The 24,683-nt window shown below is 52.8% G+C and overlaps 1 protein-coding gene across 2 annotated transcripts in view; it reads right to left on the reverse strand.

The window, feature by feature from the left end:
* The window catches only part of SH2B3 (SH2B adaptor protein 3), a 33,645-nt gene extending 10,533 nt beyond the window's left edge, over positions 1 to 23,112 (reverse strand). Inside the window, exon 1 of one of the 2 annotated variants that reach the window (XM_012469058.3) lies at positions 22,381 to 23,112. In XM_012469058.3, coding sequence (XP_012324481.1) covers positions 22,381 to 23,112 — 732 coding nt within the window. Of the gene's footprint in view, positions 1 to 6,265; positions 11,460 to 22,380 lie in introns of those variants that run through there. The other variant, XM_012469059.3, reaches the window with a different exon arrangement.
* Between the last annotated feature and the right edge of the window lie 1,571 nt (positions 23,113 to 24,683).

Genomic DNA, 24,683 nt, shown 5'->3' on the forward strand with positions numbered 1-24,683 from the left:
CATGCAGGAACTTCACCACCCCTGGGGTTTGGGACACTTAGTCCTGCGCCTAAGTGTCCCAACTCTGCCTTCTCTTCCATTAAATGAGTGACTCACCTCTCCTAGCCTCAGTCTTCAATTTTTTTTTTTTTTTTTTTATTATTATTATTATTATTAAAGACACAGGGTCTTGCTCTGTGACCCAGGCATTCCTGGGCTCAAGTGAGCTTCCTGCCTTGGCCTGTCAGGTAGGTGGGATTACAGACATGCCACCACACGAGATAGGATCTCGCTATGGTGCCCAGGCTGGTCTCAAAACTCCTGGCTCAAGTGATCTTTCTGCCTCAGCCTCCCAAAGAGAGAGAGTGTGTGAGTGTGTATGTGTTTGGTTTATTTTTGAGGCAGGGTCCCTCTGTTAACCAGGCTAGAGTGTAGTGTCGTATACTGGCTCACTGCAGCCTTGACCTCCTGGGCTCAAGCAAGAGTCTGCATTTTCTAAGGTGGGATACCCCTGAGAATATGGGCATCGTGTGTGCAAAGGAGCTCCTGCGGGTATGGAAGGATTGCAGGGGAATGGTAAGGCAGGGAGGAGCACAGGGCCCTTAGGAGTCTAGCCTTAGGGAGACTTGGGAGCAAGAAGGCCGCTCCCTGGGCAGCCCTCCTGAGTTGTCACTCCCCTGCTCCCATGCACCAGAGGCTCAAGAAGGCCTCCCTTCTCCTTTTCCATCTTTGAGTCTTAGCCAGGCACAGAGTAAGGGGCAGTAATGTGTGCTGAATATTCTCCAAAGTGGAGATGGTGCAGGAAAAGGCATTGGAGGTTACGGGAATAGCAAGAGCCAACACACAGAGAGCAGAAGGCACAGCCCCAGGCTAGAAGACAACAGGGGCTTGGCTGTGGCTGGAAATGATGCTCATAGACCCCACACCGCCCTTTAGTGAGCATCTGCTGTGTGCTGGGCACTGGAGCCTGGGCAGCCTGCCAGCGGTTTCCAGATTGTAGAATTCATAGGCCAGCAACATTTCAAAAGTTTTCCAAGAGGAAGTCACAGAAACGTCACATCATCAAGGAAAGGACAGTGAAACCAAGTAGGAAGGTCATGGTTCCAGAACAAAGGACAATCCTGGGCATCACGGACAGTGAGATTTATGAGAGAGAAGCCTCACCACCCTGCCCTGAGCCATCTCTGTACAAGGAACAGTGTGTTTGAGCCTCACGTGACCCTCTTGTGCCTTTACCCACTTCACAGATGAGAAGGCTGAGGCTCAGAGACCTGCAAGGGGGAGTGATCACAGCACAGGGCGCCTTCTTTTTCTGTTTGTTTGAGAGACTTGAGTTTCACTCTTGTTGCCCAGGCTCACTGCAACCTCCAATTTCAGCTCACTGAAAACTCTGCCTCCCAGGTTGAAGTGATTCTCCTCCCTCAGCCTCCTGAATAGCTAGGATTATAGGCATGAGCCACCACACCTGGCTAATTTTTGTATTTTTTTAGTTGGTGGGGGGGCGGGGCTCAAACTCCCAACCCAAAGTGCTGGGATTATAGGCGTGAGCCACCACGAGCACAGGGCACTTCTATGACCTGCTGGCACAGGACATCTGGAAGAGAGCCTGGAATCTGCATTTTAACATGGGCCCTGGTGGGTCTGACACCCACTGGCGTCTGAGGTTGAGAGGGCTGGGCAGGGAGGCCTCTGTCCCCCATCTTCCCCCAGGTGCCAGTGAGCCACAGAAGATTTGCAGGAGGGGAGGCACAGCCCATCGCTCAAAGGCAGAAAGTGGTGGGTGGTGGGTGCTGGGAGCCGAGCAGCCTGGATTCCAATCCCAGACAACTGCTGGGGAAAAGGGGCATGTTCACAAGGAGCCCCCAGTGAGGGAAGAGGAGTAAGGCCAGAAAACAGTATGACACTTGGACCACCTGGGAGCTGGGCAGCATCAAAAAATTGCTATCCCATCAGACTACACCCAAGTATTCCAGAATTAACTATTCCCACCCCCACCATGCTGCTCCAGCCTACTCTCCTCCTCAGCGTAAAACCCCTGCAGCTACAGGAGGCTAAGGCAGGGAGGCCAAGGCTGCCGTGAACTATGGTAGTGCCCCTGCACTCCAGTCTAGGCAACAGAGCAAAATCCCATCTCAAAAGAAACTCCCAGCCAGGCACAGTGGCTCACAACTGTAATCCCAGCACTTTGGGAGGCTGAGCAGGGAGGATCACAAGGTCAGGAGTTTGAGACCAGCCTGGCCAAAACAGTGAAACCCCATCTCTACTAAAAATACAAAAATTAGCCAGGCGTAGTGGTGGGTGCCTGTAGTCCCAGCCACTCAGGAGGCTGAGGCAGGAGAATGGCTTGACCTCAGGAGGCAGAGGTTGCAGTGAGCTGAGATCGCTGCACTGTACTGCAGCCTGGGCGACTCTGCAAGACTCTCTTTGAAAAAAGAAGAAAAAATTCCCCTGTGGTCCCTATCTGAGAGACCCCCATTACCTCCTCAGCCTCTTGGCTCTCCCTACCTTACTCTGATCCAGCCATACTGGCCTCCACTCTTCTTCAGTGTACCAGGCACACTTGGAGCCTGCACATCTGCTATGCCCTCAGAGGCAGCTCCCCACATAGCTTCACAAATATCACTGCTTCTCAAATTGTCATTCCCTCAGGAAGGCCCTGCTTGACCACAGTATCTAAAACCACAGTCGCAGAAGCCCCTTCACTTCCTTCCCTGCCTGCTGTTCTATGAGCTGGTCTCGCCCATTCCTTGATGCAGGGCTCTGCCGTGACGTCGCTTTGCTCACGTGGTGTCCTTGGCAGCAAGCCAATGCCTGCTAGGTGGTAGGTACTCAACATTCATCATAGGCCTTTTGCTGGCCAAGCATCCTTTGTGCTGGGTAACGGGGGACACAGGGAATGATGGCCCCTACTGCCATGCCCCACCCCAGTGGAGACCATGAGTGACAGGGAAGCTGCAAGTCAGTGCAGTCAGGGTGGGGGTAGGCCTCCCAGGGCCCCTCCAGCTGGCCAGGTAAGAGGGCAGGTTGAAAGGCAGGCTCAGATGTGGAAGCCTGCTGACCTCTTTGTAAGGGCACATCAGGAGCCCCCATGCTACAGACAGAAAGCCAAAATCACCCCATGCCCCAGCCACGGGGAAGAGCCAAGTAGAGCTGGGGCTCCAACCCTCATCTGCCTAGCCCCAGCACCTGCAATATAGGGTCTCCCTCCAGCTGCCTTCCCACCCACACCTCCTCCCGCCGCCAGGTCCCTGCATTTGTGATGCCTTGCCTGACCCAAACTGTACGTCCCAGCAGAGAAAACCTCCCCTCCTCCAGGGAACCTTCTATGGCCACTAAGTCATGGTTAGTATAATTCCTGTGCCTCTCCCTCAGCACTGAGCTTATCGGACTGGCCATGGTTTCCTGATGATGCAGCTGCCTCCACCATCTGACTGGGAGAGTTCCTCTCGGGGGTTGGGGTGGGCACAAAGCCTTGCTCCCAGCGGGGACCCAGCCCTGGCGCAAGCCCAAAGGAGGTACTTAGAGGGTTTGCCAGGTGGACAGATGGATGAGCATTTGGGTGTGTACCTGGGACCCCAAGCTCTGAAGTGCCTGGGAGGTAGAGGGAAGTATGGGGTGTGGTGGGTGATCTCAGCCCCCTTTTCCCCAGTTCCTTGAGAGGCAAACTGAAGGCAATGAGCCAGTTCTAGTGACCAAATCAGTGTGGGAACTATAGGCCACAGGGTGCTTCTCTGTTCTGCCCTCGACCAGGACCCCAAGCCCATCCCTTCCTTCTCAGGCCCTTCAAATCCCGGGCCCTGAGCAAATCAACCTTGGCCCACTGTGTTTCAGTTTCCTCACCTGTAAAATGGGGATGATAATGGAACCCATTCCTTGGGATGTCTACAAGTGAGTCTGCCTGCTGCCCAGAACACCTGGCCCATTCATTATAGGCCAGATCCCGCCTTGGTCTGCACCCTGCTGCCTGAGGTGCCCTGTCACCGCAGGGGAGCAGGAAACAGAAGGGAGAAGCTTCCAGAAAAGCCACATGGGTCAAGTCAGCTTTTCCCCTTTCCTGGCAAGAGCCCCCTGGCACCAGAAACACAAACCTCCCCCTGCTTCCCAGACATTTGAGGGCTTCAGGGCCAATCAAATGTTCATCCATCTGTCCACCTGGCAAACCCTCCAAGCACCTCCTCTGAGCCCCACCCAGGGCTGGGCCCCCACTGGGAGCAAGGCTTGGTGCCCACCCCAACCCCGAGAGGAATTCTCCCAGTCAGATGGTGGAGGCAGAGACAGACATGGTGAATGAGATGCCCCCAAATACAGCAGCCCTGTTCAGAGTCAGATTCCCCCTCCAGGCAGATGCCACCCCAGCTCACACTGAGTGAGTGCAATGTGGGCAACAGGACACACACTGGCCTGCCTTTCCCATCTGCGTGTGGAATGGGGGTGGGGGGATGAGGGGAGGGGGAGGAGTGATTAGCCAGAGATGCTTGGGGACCTGTCTAAAACCCCAGAGTGAATTCCCCCTCAGTTCCCATCAGGGTTCTCCTGCATGTCAAAGAATCAGAGGGACACAGACACAAAGACCCCTCTCAGAGAGACAGTGACCAGCCCCCCAACACAGAATCATGATGGCCAGGACAGAGCCCCTTTCAGATGCTAGAGTGGCCTCCCCACAGTGACAGACACCCAGAGGGAGACCTTCGTGCAGGTAAAGAGCCCCCACCACACCTACTCCCAGACCAGTCCAGAGTCCCAGGCAGCCACATGGTCCCCTCCTCAGATGTGGGTGTCGACTCCACAAGGTAGTCAAGGGTAGAGGAACGGGGTACACATGGCCCCTGCAACCCACTGTGAGGATGGTGGGACACTTCTGTTCTCGGGCCTGCCGTTGAGGAGGCTATGTGCAAGGCAGTGGCTTACAAGGGATGATGCCTGGAATTCCCCACACTCCCCACCCCACCCCATGGGCACCTTCCCCTGGTGCTCTCACCCCTGACACATGGACAGGAAGTCCAGGCCCCATCCAGCCCACCTGGGAGGAATGCCCAGGGATGGGGCCTTGCAGGGGGGCAGGATAGAAGGAGAGGAGCCACATCCCCAGGGCCTTCTCCCTCCACACCTTCACTCAAGCTATGCCCTGCCGTGCCCTCCGCACAGGGCACCATTCTGGCCAAACCACTGGGCTCTCGAGTACCAAATAAGGACAAACAACTGTCAGGCCTTGGGAGCTGTGCTGCATTGACAGCCAATGGGCCAGCACATAGCACAGGACACACAGCAGCTTCCACCTGCTCACACTGTCCCCAGCAGGCCTGAGCCACTTCTGAGGACAGGATGGCATCTCTGGGCAGTGCTCAGCTCCATACCCGGCAGGCCACCAGACCCCACTCCAGGCCCAGTCCCAGTGGACCTCCCCTGCTGCATACCAGTTGCCATCAGTCCATGCCTCGCATGACCACATCCTGCTCCTAGCTGTCCCCCCGTGGCCAGCCTGGCTGAGCCCAGCACCCCTACCCTTGGCCACACCTTTCTCAAGTGACACCTCCTGTTCCTGGCCACCACAAGCCCATGGATGCCCCAAACCCCGAGTGCTAGGCTGTGCTGGCCTCCAAGCAGAAGGAAGAGCAAGCAGCTCCCTTGGCAGGGAGGGGGCGAGCCCGGCTTCCCTGCACTGGGTGGGGGGTGCTCATGCCTGTAATCCCAGCACTTTGGGAGGCCAAGACGGGTGGATCACTTGAGGTCAGGAGTTTGAGACCAACGTGGCCAATGATGACACCCTGTCTCTACTAAAAATAGTAAAATTAGCCAGGCATGGTGGCACACACCCGTCATCCCAGCTACTCTGGAGGCTGAGGCAGGAGAATTACTTGAACGAGGGAGGTGGAGGTTGCAGTGAGCTGAGATTGCACCACTGCACTCCAGACTGGGCAACTTCTCAAGACTCCCTCTCAAAAACAAACACCAGTGAGGACAGCAGCCAGGCCCCCAAGTCTGTGACAGTCGGGGAGGGTATCATGGGGCCCCAGGGCTGGGTCTAAGTATCACACACCAGCGAGGCCAGGTCCCCAGGCTTGAATGGGGTGCTAACAGCCCAACCCCCTGCCACAGAGCCAGGACCAGCTCGGGGAAACCCCAGCCAAGCATCTGTTCTGCACCGGGTGTGGGTGGAAAAAGATGTGGTTAAGAAACAACAAAAAATCTCTGTCACCCATCTTGGGTGGGGGGAGTGCACTAGAGGAGAGGGGACTCATCACCATCAAGATCCCCAAAGCCCCAGACAACGGTAGCTACTGCCTGCCTTCGAAGAATGATGATTCAGAAGAAGAGGTGAGAGCAAGGACTTCTGGGGCAGGGGGGCTCCCAACCAGCGAGCACAGCAGGGCCAGGTTCTCCTCCAGCCAGAGCACAGCACTGGAATCCCACGTCCTTCTGAGCTCCATCCGGCACGGACTTTCATGACTATCATTTTAGCTTGTTTACTGAGCACTTATTATGTCACAGGCCTTAACACAGAGCTGCTCACTGACATCACAAAACAACAGGAAATCATATCAGCCACGCAGAACAAAAGCCCAGCTGGATTCAATAACTAAAAAAGGAAACCAAGACAGAACTAGAATAAAACCTAAGTATTTATCTGATCCTCAGTGGGGAAAAGCCTTTCTAAGGAGAAAAAGCAAAGAACAAAACCATAAAGGAAAAGATCACAGGATTTTACTGCCTGGAACTTGCAAACCTCCATAGGTCAAGAAATGCAGGAGCAAAACTAAAAAGTCAAATTGGAAACCAGGGAAACATGGGACAGAGCTAATACCTATGCCGTGAGAGTGCTCACAAATCAAGAAAAAGGCAGGTGGTGCAGGAGACAAATATGCTGAGGAAATAACCTGATAAATCACAAGGAATGTGTGTGACCACGGAACAGAAGAGAACCAGTCCAACTCCACAGGGACAGAAAACTCAGGGAGTTTTGGGACTGACTGCTCTGAGATTTTTTCTAGGGTGATGGAAATGTTCTGGATTAGACAGTGATCATTGCACAATTGTTTAAATAGACTAAAAGTCAATGCATTCTACACTTTAAACAAGTGAATTTTATGTTATAGAATATATCTCAATTTTTAACAAAGAGAAATGGTCAGTCACACTTAGAAAGGATAAGATAACCACTTTTCATCCAGAAGGTAGCAAAGGTTTTTAAAATAATACCCAGTGCTGGCATCACTGGTGACAAGAAGATACATGGGTATAACCTTTCTGGAAGCCTACTCAAAAATAATGTATCAAAAGAGTAAGAAATGGCTATTAGGTAGATGAAAAGATGCTCAACACCATTTTCCATCGGGGAAATGCAAATCAAAACCACACTGAGGCTAAACCCAGTACCTCACACCTGTAATCCCAGCACATTGGGAGGCTGAGGCAGGAGGCTTACTTGAGCCCAGGTGTTTGAGACCAGCCTGGGCAATATGGTGAAACCCCAGTTCTTCAAAAAACAAAAACAGAAAACCACATCAGCATAGTGTAGGAAAAAAAACAAAAATTAGCCGAGTGTGGTGGTATGTACCTGTAATCCTAGCTACTAAAGAGGCTGAGGTGGGAGGATCGCATGAGCCCAGGAGTTCAAGGCTGCAGTGAGCTGAGAGAGTGCCACTGCACTCCAGCCTGTGTGACAGAGCAAGACCCTGTTTTAAAAAAATAAACCACACTGAGATACCTCACACCCTTTAGGATGGCTAGGATGGCTGTAATCAAGACAGACAATAACAAGTATTGATAAGGATGTAGAGAAACTGGAGTCCTCATGCAATGCTGCCGGGAATATAAAAAGGTGCAGTTGCTTTGGAAGACAGGTTGGCAGTATATTTACTTATTTTCAGTCAGAGTCTCACGGTGTTGCCCAGGCTAGAGTGCAGTGGCACGATCTTGGCTCGCTGCAGCCTCCGCCTCCTGGGTTCAAGCAATTCTCCTGCCTTGGCCTCCTGAGTAGCTGAGATTACAGGCAGCCACTACCACTCCCAGTTAATTTTTGTATTTTTAGTGGAGACGGGGTTTCACCATGTTGGCCAGGCTGGTCTCAAACTTCTGACATCAAGTGATCCACCTGCCTTAGCCTCCCAAAGTGCTGGGATTACAGGCCTGAGCCACTGTGCCCAGCCCAACGTTATTGTTATTAAACATAGAATTGTTATGTGCCCCAGTACACTATCGGCGCAGTGTAGAGAAAAAAATTAGCCTTAGATGTATCCCAAGAGAAATGAAACAGAGAAATGAAAACACAGATCCATACAACAACTTGTCCAGAAATGATCAGAGCAGCATTATTCATAACAGCCAGAAAGTGGAGATAACCTGATGTCCATCAGGTGATGAACAAATAAGCAAAATGTAGTAAATCCACACAATGGAGTATTATTCAGCCATAAAAAGGAACAAAACACATGCTATAACCTCGGTGAACCTCGAAAACATGATGCTAAGTGAAAGAAGCCAGACACACAAGGCTTTGTAGTCTACAGTTGCATGTATGTGAAATGTCCAGAATAGGCAAATCCCTGGAGACAGAAAGGAGAGGAGTGGTTGCCAGGGGCCGAGGAGGGAGGTATGGGGAGTGATTGTTCATGGGTACAAGGTTTCCTTTTTCAATGACGAAAATGTTCTAAAATTAGATTATGGTGAGGGTTGTACAACTCTGTAAATATACTAAAAACCAATAAATTGTATGCTTTACACAAGCAAATTTTATTTTTGAGATAGTCTCGCTCTGTTGCCAGGCTGGAGTGCAGTGGCATGATCTTGGCTCACTACAGCCTCTGCCTCCCGGGTTCAAGCAATTCTCCTCAGCTTCCCAAGTAGCTGGGACTACATGTGTGTGTTACCATGCCCAGCTAATTTTTGTATTTTAATAGAGATGGGGTTTCACCATGTTGGCCAGGAGAGTCTCGATCTCTTGACCTCATGATCCGCCCGCCTCAGCCTCCCAAAGTGCTGGGATTACAGGCATAAGCCACCATACCTGGCCTACACAAGTGAATGTTATGGTATGTAAATTATATCTCAATAAAGCTTTGAGAGCAAGAATGCATCAGAAGTGTTCATAAAAGCCTTGACCCAACACTCCCCTTCTAGGAAATGAGCAGAAGAAAGTCATCAGAGGCGGGCACCAGGACTGACACACAAGGTCTTCATCCCAGGGTCATCTATACCAGCAACAAAGTTAGAAATGGGCTGGGCACGGTGGCTCACACCTGTAATTCCAGCACTTTGGGAGGCTGAGGTGGGCAGATCACCTGAGGTCAGGAGTTTGAGACCAGCCTGGCCAACATGGTGAAACCCCGTCTCTACTAAAAATACAAACATTAGCCGGGTGTGGTGGTGGGCGCCTGTAGTCTCAGCTACTCGGAAGGCTGAGGCATGAGAATCACTTGAACCTGGGAGGTGGAAAAAAAAATACAGAAAAATGTTCAAGACACAAAATGAAAAAAGCAGGTGACCAAATAGTATGTGGAATGCCAGGCCCGAAAGGGCTGAAGTTTTTGTCCACAAGCTCCTGCCTACCAAAGGCTCCAGACAGAATTGTGCAAAAAGTAATCCCTTCCCAGCAACTGCTGAAGGAATTGCGATTTGGGGGAGGAGGCAAAGTTAAAGAAAGAGAAGAGGCTGGATGCGGTGATGGCTCATGTCTGTAATCCCAGAACTCTGGGAGACCAGGCAGGAGGATTGCTTGAGCCTAGGAAGTTTGAGACGAGCCTAGGCAACAGAGTAAGATTCTGTCTCTACAAAAAAATTTAAAAATTAGCAGGGCATAGTATCCTGCTAATGTCTATGCTAATAGCAGCATTAAATAGTCTCAGCTACTTGGGAGGCTGAGGTGGAAGATCACTTTGGCCTAGGAGGTTGAGGATGCAATGAGCCGAGACGGTGCCACTGCACTCCAGCCTGGGAGACAGAGCAAGACCCTGTGTCAAAAACAAAACAAAAATGACGGCAACTGACAATGATATCGACCAAATAGAAATGCTGGTTCTCTCTGGGTAGTGAGATTGTGGGAAATTTTTCAGGTACTGTTTGTTTTTTAATAGTTTCTACCATGAGCTTGATTAATTGAAAAAGCAAAATAATGCCAAGCACAGTGGCTCACGCCTGTAATCCCAGCACTTTGGGAGGCTGAGGCGGATGGATCACCTGAGGTTGAGAGTTTGAGACCAACCTTATCAACATGGAGAAACCCTGTGTCTACTAAAAATACAAAAAAAAAAAATTGGCCAGGTGTGGTGGTACATGCCTGTAATCCTAGCTACTTGGGAGGCTGAGGCAGGAGAATCGCTTGAACCTGGGAGGCAGAGGTTGCGGTGAGCCGAGATAGCACCATTGCATTCCAGCCTGGGCAACAAGAGTGAAACTCCTTCTCAAAAAAAAGAAAAGAAAAGAAAAGAAAAAAAGAAAAAAAACATTAGGACTCAGACATGAAGGCCCCCAGCAAGTTACAGACAGTTTCCTAGATGACATGGGGTGCACAGATGAAGACAGGTCAGGGCCCCCTTCCAAGTGGTACCCTAGAGAGAGGTTTCTCTCTCCTCCCACGGTGGTACCCGAGTGTGGAGGCCCAAGGTCAGCGTTCGAGTCAGGCAAGGGGTGGGGGGGTCCCGGGCAGCAGCCATAGCAAGGGAGGCCCAGAGGCCACATGGCCCTTAATCGCCTCAGTGTATGCTGTCACCCAGTGATTCCAGAGGCCAAACAGTGGCAGGGTCCACAGACTCCTCCTCAACTCAGAGGGGAGATAGGAAAAAGGGGGTATGGGGCCCCAGAAAGGAAGCTGAGGTGGCCCCTCCTGCACTGGGGGAGGAAGCCCCCCCATCGGGCCAGGACTCAGCGACCTCTTCTAGTGCATTCGGTTTCCTTTTCCATTCACAAAGAACTGGGTGGGGGATTTCCAGCAGCACCAGTGGGGCCTGCCAGGGGTTGCTGTGGGGAGCAGCTAGGCTGCTGCCCATCCCAGGAAGGGACCCTGGGGTCCCACCTCTGGGATCTAGTGGCCTCCTTCCCCTTTTTCCACCCTTCAGGGTAAGAACATATCATGCCAGCTCCTCCCTGAGCCTATATTTGGCTCAAAACAACCCACTAAGGCAAGTGCTGGCATCCCATTTTCCATAATGAGCCACTGAGGCTCAGAGAGGCCACGTTCTTGGCCCAGAGCCACACAGCAAGGATACAAGAACCAAGATCTGAACCTGACCCTGTCCATCTGCCCTTCTCCAGTGTCCACTCTTCACCCCTGGACCCCGACCCTGACCCTCCAAGCCCATAGCCCTAACTCCACGATGATCTCAACACCAGCCCCGCAAATAACAAAAAAAAACTACTACACCAAACTCCAAGAAGCCAGTAAGAGCAGCCAGGTCTGGTAAGCAGGGCAGGGCGGGGATGGACCTTAACAACTTAATTACCCCCCGCTTGTTGGATTCAGGGCACTTTCTAGGCTGTGGATTCGCAGAATTTGAGCTGAAAGGAAGTGCCCCGATACCATCTGCCCCCGCGGTTTCAGCGCGGTCGGGGGTTTCTTATAATGGCAAAGCAATTTTTCAAAAACGATTTTGCGTGGAACCCCAATAAGGGGGCAGATAGGGCGGCGGTGTGTGCGGCTGGGGCCACGGAGCCCTGCCCAACCCCCTCCTCCTTCCCCACAACCCACTTCATAGCTCAGAGAGGGCTGGGACCTACCCAGGTCACACAGCAGCCTAGGACGGCGTGAGAACGGGACCTCCATTCCTACCCTGGGAGCCTCTGCCCCTGGTCCCCCAGGAGAGGTGGGCCTGGGGAAAAACCAGCTTCTTAAGCCTGTGTGCCTGCCAGGACCTGAGCTCTGCCTGCCTGCTGAGACGAGGGCTCAGTCTGCCCTGCTTGCCAGGATACGGGCTTGGTCTGAGGGTAGAGGGTGAGTGCTTTCTCTGCCTGTTCTGGGAACTAAACACAAACCCCACGTCCCGGTGCCCCCTGGCCTTGGCAGGCCCACCAGGGACTCCATTACCTGCCTCGGCCACCTCCCAGCTCTGGGGCCTCGGACAAGTTTCTGGACCTCTCTGTGCCTAGTTTTCTTGGCTATGAGATGGCTGCATCACTGTCCCTACCACAGGGGTTTGTGGTGAGGACTCCATGGGATGTAGTGGACACAGTGCCTGTCACATGGAAACCAATTAATAAAAATCGGCCAGGTACCGTAGCTTGCGCCTGTAATCCTAGCACCTTGGGAGGCCAAGGCAGGTGGATTGCTTGAGGCCAGGAGTTCAAGACCAGCCTGACCAACATGGCAAAACTGCGTCTCTACTAATAATACAAAAAAATTAGCTAGGCGTGGTGGTGGGTGCCTGTAATCCCAGCCACCTGGGAGGCTGAGGCAGGAGAATTGCTTGAATCCTGGAAGTGACAGTTGCAGTGAGCCAAGATCACACCACTGTGCTCTAGCCTGGGCAACAGAGTGAGACTCTGTCTCTAAATAAATAAATAACTCATAAATAAAGATGCCTGCACCAGTGATGCCTGCAGCCTCAAAGCCTTGCTGGGCACTGGCTTGTTGGGCACAGCCCTAGGTGCTCCCCAGACATCAGTCAGTCAGTCCTGGGGTGGGAGCCATCATTCCGCTATTTTTATTAGAGGAAACTGAGGCACAGAGAGGGCAAAGTGCCTTCCCCCAGGTCACAGGGCTCAGAAGGGCAGGGGCAGGACAGGCCTGCGCCTATCAGAGCCCAAGGCGGCACCCCTCCTGCAGCCGCTTCCTGCCAGCCCTCCTCCTCCTCCTCGCACTCTGGCCAAGAGGAAACCGCCAGGCCTCCGGCGGACGTCCCTTTCTTTCTGCTTCCTCTTTCCCACACCCGAAGGCATGGGGGTGTTTCCCTGCACCCCCACCAAGGCTCTGGGCCCAGAGCCTGACTCCTGTGGCCTCAGCTTCCTCCTCTGTAAAGGAGGTGTAAGGGCAGTGCCGCCTGGAAGAATCACGGCAAGGACGGATGGGCATGGCCCTCTTGTGCCCAGGCAGGGTCACGGCCCACCCAGAGGGAGCTATCCACCTGTGCCTCTGCATCCCCCACAGACCCAGGCACAACTAGGATCCGAGACTCCCCAAGGGCTGGAGACTCCAGCTCCTGTGCTATCTCTGGGGGGCTTTGTGCTCCCGAAATCAAGGTTAGGGTAGACTCATTTCAGGGCTCCTGGATGCCCCAAATGTCTCCCGCCAGGAGGGTGGGCCCGAGGCTGCCCCTCACCCGCCCAGTCAGTGCTTACTGTAAGCTGCCCCCCATGACACGTCCCATTTTACAGACAAGAAAACTGAGGCCCAGCAAGGCCAAGTCACTCACCAAGGACACCCGGCTCGGAAGGAGATGAATGGGGACGACTCTGAAGCACATTTGCCCCTGAGTCTCAGCCACTCCCAACCAGACCACTGCCCCCTGGGCACTCAGGCCTGTGGTACAGGTGGGGGCTAGGGGCTGAGTCTCCCCGAGGCATCCCCCAGCCCCTCTTCTACACCTTCTCCAAGCTGGGCATCAGAGGCCGTGGGTGAGGTGTGCCAGGCAGAGCCCTCTGTGCCAGGTGAAGGGCACTGGCCAAGCCCCTCCAGGCCTCAGTGTCTGCATCTGTAAAATGGTGGCTTCGGATAAAATAGCCACAGCTTTACTTGGTCCAAGAGTCCAAAACAGGTGCCCCCACCCAGGGGCAGGGCCCTAGTTAACAGCACCACCAATAATACTGACAGGAAGTCCTTCTGAGGACCCACCACTCACAGGGGCCACCTGCTGCCCAGGCTCCAAGCCCCTCCTGGACACAGGGGCTATGTGACCTTGGGAAAGCCACCTAAGCTGTCTCAGACCTAGTCTCCCCATCTGTGAAATGGGCCTAATGGCGCAGCTACCCTCACAGGCCTACTGTGAAGACTAAACGAAACCAGGTCAGTAAAGTGCCTGGCGTATAAGGAAAGCCCCATAAATGGTGGTTAAAAGGGCATTTTCAACAGCTAGAACTCCATCATGTCCTCTACTGCACAGATGAGGGAAACTGAGGCTCAGCCTCCAGAACCACCAGGGCTGGCAGGACTTCGAGACCATCTCAGCCAACCCATGCCTGGGCATAGGTGGAGACTGAGGCCCGGCAGGCTAAGTATGCTGCATTTGAAATGGGAGCTCTTGGCCGGGCATGGTGGCTCACCCCTGTAATCTCAGCACTTTGAAAGGCCAAGGCGAGCAGATCACATGAGGTCAAGAGATCGAGACTAGCCTGGCCAACATGGTAAAACTAAAAATACAAAAATTAGCTGGGTTTGGTGGTGCATGCCTGCAGTTCCAGCTAGTCGGGAGGCTAAGGCAGAAGAATTGCTTGAACCCAGGATGCAGAGGTTGCAGTGAGCCGAGATCACACCACTGCACTTCAGCCTGATGACAGAGTGAGACTCTGTCTAAAAAAAAAAAAAAGAAAAAGAAAAAAAAGAAATGGATGGGAGCCCCACCTCCCCGGGAAGGTCTGGGGCCCAAAGCCAGCTACTCCAGCCCAGCAGCTGCTTCTGGAATCTGTTCCCTTCCCCAGGGTCCCCACGGCTGTCACCTCCCCATCAGGCTCTCCTGCCGAAGCAGCAGCAGCACAGGCCAGGCTGGGACCTCCTCCAGTGCCGGTTTGGCACCACCAGATCCCCCGATTTCATAAGAGAAACCAGAAGTCTGGGTTCTGTGAACTCTCTCTGCTTTAGGTTGTAAATGTGGCAACCCGTGCAATTTCCTTTTCTTATAACTGCCAGGTAGACCGGCACCTCAGGTCCAGCCCGACCTGGAGCTGGCATTCCACATCCTCTGGTGTGAACCAGTTCAGCGGGTGGCCAGGGACTTGGGATTAGGGGCCCCTTGGGATCAGGGGTTCCCGTCTCAGGGTTCAGATCTCCTTCATGACCCCAAGCCGAGTCTCTCTGCCTCTCCCAGTGCCTCAGTTTCCTCATCTGTCAAATGGGCCAGCTAACTCCAGCTTACAGGAAGGTGCAAGGGTTTAGGGCAATGCCTGGCATGTGGAGGCACACATTCAAGGTCATGAATGTTGAGGCTCAGAAGACAACACCCTAAAGAAAGGTGCTGTGGCATGCTAAGACCTTCGACTAGAAGGGCTCAGAAGGGGCCCTCAGAAGCACAGTCTCTCTGACCTTCTTCTGCCCTCCTGTCTCTCTCACTCTCCTTCTCCCCTGAAGCGAGTCATAGAAACCAGATGGCTGGGCGCAGTGGCTCACACCTGTAATCCCAACACTTTGGGAGGCCGAGGCAGGAGGATTGCTTGAGGCCAGGAGTTCGAGGCCAGCCTAGGCAACATAAACCTCCATCTCTCTGAAAAAAAAAAAAGAAAGAAAAAGAAAAACAAAACCAGAATTCTTCTTCAAGGTGGGTCACAGAATTTAGAACCCCTTGGCTGGGCGCAGTGGCTCACGCCTGTAATCCCAGCACTTTGGGAGGCCGAGGCGGGCGGATCACAAGGTCAAGAGATTGAGACCATGGTGAAATCCCGTCTCTGTATAAAAAAAAAAAGAAAAAAAAAATAGAACCCCTCTGCCTGAAAGCCAGCCATAAAACCTAGAAATATGACTCTAACCTTCCCCCACCTTCCTGGGTAGGAGCCCATCCACAAAGAAATTCTCTAAATTACCTTGTCTGAGGGAGGCAGGTTATAAGTTCCAGAGAGGTCCTGCCCTATACCAGGGGGAAGGAATGCCATGCAGAGGCCAAGAGGAATTGGAGCAGGCAGGCCTTGCTGGGGCCCCACCTCCATCTATTCCAGTAGATCACACCCTTTCATCCCAATCCCATTTTTTTTTTTTTTCTTTGAGAGAGAGTCTCACTTTGTCCCAGGCTGAGATTACAGGAGTGAGCCACTGCACCAGGCCTCCAATCCCATTTTTACGTGGCAATCCCTGCTCCATCAGATCTAAACACCAGACAGACCATTTCCCTGGGTCTTTTGGTCTTCATTCCTGAAGGCTCCATGTCACATAAAACTTGGATTCAATAACTCTGTGATGCTTTTCTCTTGCTGACCTGTCTTGCTGCAGGAGTGTTGGCTGTGACCCTGATGATGGGTGAGGAGAGGCCTGACACCTTCCCCCCACCTAAACACACTGCTCCCCTGTCCTTGCCCTGCCTGGGGCTCAGCAGTACCCAGGGGAGGGAGGTCTCTAAAAGAAATCCTGCCAAACTCTCCCATCACTGGCCTGAGCTGGGAGACCACAGGTAGCCTGGAGGGTCCTTCTCAGCCACTCCCACCTCCAGGCGGCCCCGGCAAGTGTCTCAGGCCCTCTAGGCCTAAATCCTCCAATTGTTCCCATTGCCTTTAGTGTAAAACCTAAAGTCCCCACTGTGGCCCCCCGCGATCCAGCCCCACCAGCTTTGCAGTCTCACCCCTCCTTGTGCCCTTGAAGCCCTGGCTACCTGGCTATTCCACAAACTTGCCTCTTCCGTTCCTCAACCTGGGACTCCCTCACCCAGATGTCAGACTCGCCGCCTCCTGCCAAGGGGCCTTTGCTGACCAACCCCAGGGAAGGCTGCCCCCTCCTGCCTCCCAAGGGCCCACTCTGCCCACCTGCAGGGATGCCACTAAGACCAGAGAAAGCCAAGACTTCTCTCCCCTTCTCCTGACCTTGGAAAACACAGGCATCTCCTCCCCCGCCCCGTCCCCACCCCCACCCCCGGCAGGCTGTGGCCTCCCCTTGCACACCCCTGGTCACAGAGTGCTCTCTCCCAGCACAGCCCTCACAGCCCTTAGAGGAGCTGTGCCATTACCCTGCTCCACAGGCCTGGGTCACACAGCTGGTAGGGATGGAGCTAGGGCCCACCGGGCCTCAGACTTCTGGGCAGCTGCCCTCTCTTGGCTCTCTCCCTCCAAAGCCTCTTCCAACTCTGGGTAGCAGGGGGGCCTCCTCCAGGCTGGCACTGGGATGACATCTGCTCCCTCTCCTGCAGGGCACCCTTTAAGTGACAGAGCGCAGGTGCAGATCCAAAGCGTAAGCCCTTCGTCACCACCCACTGGTTGTTAGAACTTTCTTTTCCTTTTGTTTAAAGCTGTGCCCAGAGCCAACCTCTGGGTCAGAGATCAGGGGTCACAGCTGACCACCTGGCAGGCACATGCAAGACTTGCGTTCTGAGCACTCTGGCCCATCGCCTGGACACAGATTCACTGAGAGGACACTCCCGAGCTGCCTGGACTGTTCCACCGATGCTTGGAGGGGCTAGGAGAAGCCTAAGAGAAGCCTCACCAGGGCTGCTGGCTTTGTAGGCGGCACCCTAGGCCCCACAGCAACTGCCAAGCCTATGACAGAGCCCCAGCCAGCCTGGGCTAAGGAAAAGCCCTCTGGACCTCCGTAGTTCCCTGGATCGGGGAAAGCCCTGGGGAATCTGATGGGGCCCCACCATCAGGGTTCTCAGAGAACAGGAGTCTTGGGGATGCCTTCCCCTGAGGGCCCAGCCAGCACTGAAGATAAACCCAGGCTCTCAGCCTGAAGTCACAACCATAAGAAACCACAGCAACTGAGACAACAGTAACACAGCACACACACAGCACTCCCAGCGCCAGGCACACGGCACATGCACTCTCCCCGCCGAGACACACACAGCCCTATGTGGGAGGAACGGAGTAGAAGCTCATTCATTATTCAAACCCAGGGCCAGCTGGCTCCCGACACCTGGTTTTCCAAGATTATTTTAATTGTTTATTTAGTTAGTTTTTTGAGACGGGGTTTCACTCTTGTCACCCAGGCTGGAGTATAGTGGTGTGATCTCAGCTCCCTGCAACCTCCGCCTCCTGGGTTCAAGTGGTTCTCCTGCCTCAGCCCCCTCTAGTAGCTGGGATTACAGGCGCCCACCACCACGCCAGGCTAATTTTGTATTTTTAGTAGAGATGGGGTCTCACCATGTTGGCCAGTCTGGTCTCGAACTCCTGACCCCACATGATCCACCTGCCTTGGCCTCCCAAAGTGCTGGGATTACAGGCATGAGCCAACGTGCCTGGCGACCAAGATAATTTTTATTAGAGATGAGGTTTCACCATGTTAGCCAGGCTCATCTCAAACTCCCAATCTCAGGTGATCTGCCCCGGTCTCCCAAAGTGCTGGGATTACTGGCATGAGCCACCAAGCCTAGCCACAGAAGTTGTTTTTCAAAGTGAAGAACCCCACAGTGTCGCACAGATAAGATCATGTATTGGGGCCGTTATCTGTCTTCCATGGTGTCACAGCCTCGAGATTTTTAACATATGATGATAAAACCCTTTTTATCTGTGCTTGCATTTTTCCAACAGCTTCTGGTTGTGTTTGGAATAAAATGCTAAGTCCCCCCGTTCCCAGTCTCTTGCGCCTACACGTACTTCCCCCCTCCCCATCTCCCTCTCTGTGCTCCCACCACAGCAGCCTCTTCATGTTGTCCTTTCTTTAAAACATGCTAAACACATTCTCCATGCAGGGTCTCTGCCCACGCTGTTCCCTCTGCCTGGAAGGTCCAGCGATTTACTTAGGATGAAACTCTCAGTCCAAAAGTGACCTCCTGGCCAGGCATGGTGGCTCGCACCTGTAATCCCAGCACTTTGGCAGGCCAAGGAGGGCAGATCACCTGAGGTCAGGAGTTCAGGACCAGCCTGACCAGCATGATGAAACCCACTTTACTAAAAATACAAAAATTGGGGCTGGGCGCAGTGGCTCCCACCTGTAATCCCAACACTTTGGGAGGCTGAGGCGGGTGGATCACCTGAAGTCAGGAGTTCAAGACCAGCCTGGTCAACATGGCAAAAACCCATCTCTACTAAAAATACAAAAAACTAGCCAGGCATGGTGGCAGGCACCTGTAATCTCAGCTACTTGGAAGGCTGAGGCAGGAGAATCACTTTAACAACCTGGGAGGTGGAGGTTGCAGTGAGCGGAGATTGTTCCAGTGCACTCCAGCCTGGGCGACAGGGCGAGATTCCCTCTCCCAAAAAAAAAAAAAAAAATGCTTTTGGTGAAAAGCCAGCCCACAAAGTTAGGAAATGCAAAGAAATTGTCCAGAATATATAACGACTTTTACAAATCAATTTTTAAAAGGCTAGACAGATAATGAAAACATACACTTCACCAAAGACCAAATTCCAATGGTCAATGAACATATGAAAAGGTGCTTAACCGGCCGGGCGCGGTGGCTCACGCCTGTAATCCCAACACTTTGGGAGGCCGAGGTAGGGGAATCATTTGAGCCCAGGAGTTCAAGACCAGCCTGGGCAACATGGCAAAACCCCATCTCTACAAAAAATATGAACATTGGCTGGGGGTGGTGCTGCATGCCTGTGGTCCCAGCTACTCAGGAGGCTGAGGCTGGAGCACTGCTTGAGCCCAGGAGGACAGGAGGCAGAGGTTGCAGTGAGCCAAGATCAAGCCACTGCACTCCAGCTGGGTAACAGAGAAAGACCCTGTCTCAAAAAAAAAAAAAAAGCAAGAAACTATTGACACACATGATCAATGTGATCAATCTCTAAAATATTCTTATGCTGGGCAAAAGGAGCCAGAAATAAAAGGCAACCTATTTATTAGCTAGGAGTGGTGGCATGTGACTGTGGTCCCAGCTACTCAGGGTTAGGTTGCCTTTCGTTTGATTTTATTTATTTTGAGGCAGGGTTTCTGTTGCCCAGGCTGGAGTGCAGTGGCCTGATCTTGGCTCACTGCAGCCTCAACCTCCCCGCTCAGGTTATCTTTTCTGTGTTTTTTGTTTTTGTTTTTATTTTTTAAGTAGAGATGGGGTTTTGTCATGTTGGCCAGGCTGGCCTCGAACTCCTGACCTCAGGTGATCCACCCACCTTGGCCTTCCAAAGTGCTGGGATTACAGGCATGAGCTACTGCCTGTAGTGTATCTAGGTCTAAGTACGGACACACGTCCTTTCATATCTCTCAAGTGGATTCCTAAAAGTGGTGTTGCTCGGTCATAGAGTAGGTGCATGTTTACTTGAGAGAAATTGCCAAACTTCTCCCAAAGCAGCTGCACGAGGCACGAAGATAACCTGAGGCTGGGAGGTCGAGGCTACAGTGAGCCATGATTGTGCCACTGCACTCCAGCCTAGGCGACAGAGACCGTGTCTCAAAATAAATAAAACAAAAGGCAACCTACTGTGTGATTCCATTCACATGACATTCAAGAACAGAGAAATCTAACCTGTGGTGATAAGAGGTGGTGTGTATGAGTGCAGGGTCCTGGCATGGGGGAGGCAGGAGGGAGCCCTCTGGGGTGCTGGTCACTTGCGTTGCACACACATGGAAACAGCTTCAGATGTGTTTCACATACTTCACACACTTCCAGGTCTGCATATTACACCACAGTGAAGTTTAAAAAGGTTACTTCAAAGGATTCTTGGATGACTCTCCCAAACCACAGGGACCCCTCAGTTATCATCCCGAAGACCCCACTGCTTTACCTTTAAAACACAATACCATTTTTAATTCCATGTCCATTAGCAGGTTTATTTCCTCAACAGCCTCCACTAGAACGCCTACTCCCCCAACCTAGCATGTGCCTAGCACGTAGTAGGTGCTCTGTAAGTATCTGTCGAATGACTAAAAGAGTAACCGTAGGTTTCCTCCACTCCCATTGTGAGCCCCTCAGGGCCAGGATCACATCAGTTTTGCTCATGCTTTAGAATAAGGCCTTAGCACGTAACAGGATCCCAAAGAGAGAACAATTAGATGAAAGGCTGTATGGTCCTGTCACGCATATCTAAGTCAAACATGGAGCCTGTCAGGTGAATAGAAGTAGAACAAAACAGTGACCCTTCAGCCTCAACAGCACAGTGGGAATTAAGCCAGCTGTGAAGAAAAAGGACTTTTGTTTTTTCAGACGGGGTCTTGCTCTGTTGCCCAGGCTGAAGTGCTGTGGCACGATCTCAGCTCACTGCAGCCTTGAGCTCCTGGGCTCAAGCAATCCTCCCACCAGAGCCTCCAGAGTAGGTGGGACCACAGGCGTATGCCAGCATGCCCAGCTAATTTTCGTATTTTTTGTGGCAATGGGGTTTTGCCAAAGGACAAATTCTTTTAAACTTGAAAGAAAACAAGACATCACCAAAGCACAAGAGGTGCAAAGAAATTCTCCGATGGGTTTGAGCCCTCTAGAAATAAAACACCCATCTGTCAATGCCAGTCTGAGTCAGGGTTTTCAAGGATCTCAGACTGACCTGCTACTACATCCACATGTGAAGCCAAAAAGCTGTCCCTGGACGTTGTACAAAATCCTTGACTGGTACTCCCCACAACTGCCAAGGCCATCAACAGCTGAGGGTTGGACACTGTCACAGCCAAGAGGTGCCTATGGAGACGTAACAACTAAACCTCATGTGGTATCCTGGGGGGCGAGCCGGAACAGAAAAAGGACATGAGAGGGAACTAGCAGAGCCAAAGGAACAGGGGTGCTGAGCGAACAGTAATGTACCAGTGCTGCTGCCTTAGCTACAACCAATGTACAGAGCAGCATAAGATGTGAACGTTTGGTGAACCTGGGTACCACGTGTAAAAGAACACTACCATCTTTGTAACTTTCCTGTAAGTCTAAAATTCTCTTTTTTTTTTTTTTTGAGACAGAATCTCGCTCTGTCACCAAGGCTGGAATACAGTGGCGTGATCTTGGCTCACTGTAACCTCCGCCTCCCAGGTTCAAGCGATTCTCCTATCTCAGCCTCCCAAGTAGCTGGGATTACAGGCATATACCACCATGCCCAGCCTAATTTTTTATATATTCAGTAGAGACGGGTTTTCACCATGTTGGCCAGACTGGTCTCGAACCCCCTGGCCTCAAGTGATCTGCCCACCTTGGCCTCCCAAAGTGTTGGGATTACAGGCGTGAGCCACTGCACCGGGCTTGTAAATCTAAAATTCTAAAATAAAAAGTTCTTCTTTTATTTATTTGTTTAGAGTCAGGGTCTTACCCTGTCACCCAGACTGGAGTGTGGTGGCATGATCATGACTCACTGCAGCCTCCACCTCCAGGGTTCAAGTCATCCTCCCTCTCAGCCTCACAAGCCTAAGACCACAGGTACGTGCCACCACGCCTGGCTAATTTTTTATAGAAATAAGGTCTACATAAAGCAAGTTCTTAATGACTTACAAAGAGGCTTAGACAAAAAAAAAAAAAAAAAAAAAAAAAAAAAAAGAAATAGGGTCTAAGTTGCTCAAGTTGGTCTCAAAGCCCTGGGCTCAAGCGATCCTCCTGCCTCAGCCTCCCAAAGTGCTGGGGTTACAGGCATGAGCCACTGCACTCGGCCTAAAAGGGCCTAGTTCCTTTTGGGCACTCTGTGGCCACCAGCTAGAAAGTCATCACCCCTCCCCAGCCCGCATTCTCCCCAGGGTGAAGGCGAAGGGCGCGGTGCAGTGTGCGGCCCCACGGCAGGGCTTACCTTGGGCGGGTCAAAGAGCTCCAGCACGCGGTCGGGGCCGTCGGGGCCCGGGGCCCGGCGCAGCGCCAGCCTCCCGCGCTGCCAGCGCGCTCCGCTGTCCATGGAGGCCTCGTCGGCCAGGCTGTAGCGTAGCGCAGCCTCCTTCAGCACCTCGGGCGGCGGCTCCCGGGCCAGGCTCCAGGGCAGGAGCTTCTTGGCCAGGCCAGGCCGGGTGGGGGTCTCGGCCGCCTCTCGGGGGGTCCCGGGGGCGGCGGCGTTGTGGGCCGCGGGCAGCTCCCCCACCGAGCGGCGGCGGAAGATGTGACAGAGGCTGCGTCGAAAGTGCTGAAAGGTGCAGGGCCCGGGTGGCCGCGGCGGGGCCAGCTCCTCAGAGCTGCGGGCCTTGGGCAGGCCAGGGGCAGCAGGGCCAGGGCCTGGCTCTGGGGGCGCCTCGGTCTTGGCGGGGGGCCTGTGTCCTGTGTCCCGGTAGTCGCGGCCCGGCGCACGGCCGTCGCGCACCTCGCGGCAGAAGTAGCGCTGGAAGAGGTCGGTGAACTGCAGCGACACCAGCTCGGCACGCAGCGGCGCGTGCTGCGGGTGCTCGCGGGCGAACAGCCAGTACTGGCGGGCCAGCTCCCGGGCCGCGGCCACTGCGTGCAGCTCGCAGAACTCGCTCCAGCCCCGCGGGGCCGCTGTCGGGGAGGCCGAGGGCGCAGAGGAGGCCGAGGAGGGCTGCAGGGCAGGCCCGTTCATGGTGGAGTCCCAGGTGGTGCGGGTGGGCTGAAAGACACAAGGGGGTAGGGGGCGACATGGAGTGAGCAGGTGGGCAAGCGGGTGACGGCGCCATCATATACCCGGCACCACAGAAGTCCAACACAACCATAACACCCAGTGCTGGTGAAGATGCAGGGAAACACGCACTCCCTTATTGGGTGGCGTTCTGTAAGGGACACGGCCAGTTTGGCAGAACTGATTCTAGACTCTGGAATCCTGCTTTTGAAGGACAAAAACAGTACGATCATCTCAATAGATGCAGAGAGAGTATCTGACAAAATTCAACATACCTTTATGATAAAAACTTTCAACAAATTAAGCATAGATGGTATGTTGTACCTCAACACACTGAAGGCCCTATGTAAAGGCTGGGCTTGGAGGCTCAGGCCCGTAATCCCAGCACTTTGGTAGGCTGAGGCCGGAGGATTACTTGAGCCCAGGAGTTTGAGCCAGCCTGGGCAACATGGTGAAAACCCATCTCTCAAAAACAAACAAACAAACAAACAAAAAAAACAGAAATTAGTTGGCATTGTAGCACATGCACCTGTAGTCCTAACTACTTAGGAGGCTGAGGTTGGAGGATTGCCTAAGCCTGAGGAAGTCAAGGCTGCAGTAAGCCATGATTAGCCATTGAACTCTAGCCCAGGCAACAGAGTGAGGCCCTGTCTCAAAAAATAAAATTAAATTTAAAAAGGTCCTATATGACAAGCACACAGCTAACATTGTACTTAGTGGTGAAAAGTTGGCAACTTTTCCTTTAAGGCCAGGGACGAGAAAAGGATGCCCACTCTGGTGACTTCTCTTCAACACAGTACTGACAGTCCTAGCCAGAGCAATTAGGCTCTAGGAATCCCACTTTTAAGTATTCAAGAGATACGTACTCCCTGCTACACATTTCCTACCGCGGCGTTTATAATGGGGGAAAATTAGAGGCAACCTAAATGCCCACCATTGGAGACTGGTGAAAGAAACTGGTCCATCTATAGGCTGGAATACCCCACAGCAGGGGGAAAGGATGGGGAAACCCACCCAGCACCTCCAGGAGAGTGCCAGGGCTATCATTAGGCGAAAAAGCAAATGGCAGAATAAGATGCTGGACAATCCCATTTATATGAACACACATAAAACCAAACTACTGTTTATGTGTACACGAACATTTTGTAAATGGTGGGCAAGAAAGGTCTGGCAGAAGCAAACCCATCCTGAAACAGTGGGTGCCTCTGGGGAGGAGTCACAACTGGGGTGTGGGGATGGTGGGGAAATAAACAAGAAGCCTGTTACTACTTATCTCTAGCAGGGATGGCTAAGAACACCGATTCTGGAGCATGGGTTCAAATCCCAGCACCAGCCAGGCTCAGTGGCTCATGTCTGTAATCCCAGCACTTTGGAAGCCCAAGGCATGTGGATCACCTGAGGTCAGGAGTTTGAGACCAGCCTAGCCAACATGGTGAAACCCCGTCTCTACTAAAAATACAAAACATTAGCCAGGCATGGTGGCATACGCCTGTGGCCCCAGTTACTCTGGAGGCTGAGACAGGAGAATTGCTTGG

This window comes from Aotus nancymaae, unplaced genomic scaffold (genome assembly GCF_030222135.1).
Source record: "Aotus nancymaae isolate 86718 unplaced genomic scaffold, 86718_ANA_hifiasm-v0.15.2.pri h1tg000021l, whole genome shotgun sequence".
NCBI lineage: Eukaryota > Metazoa > Chordata > Mammalia > Primates > Aotidae > Aotus > Aotus nancymaae.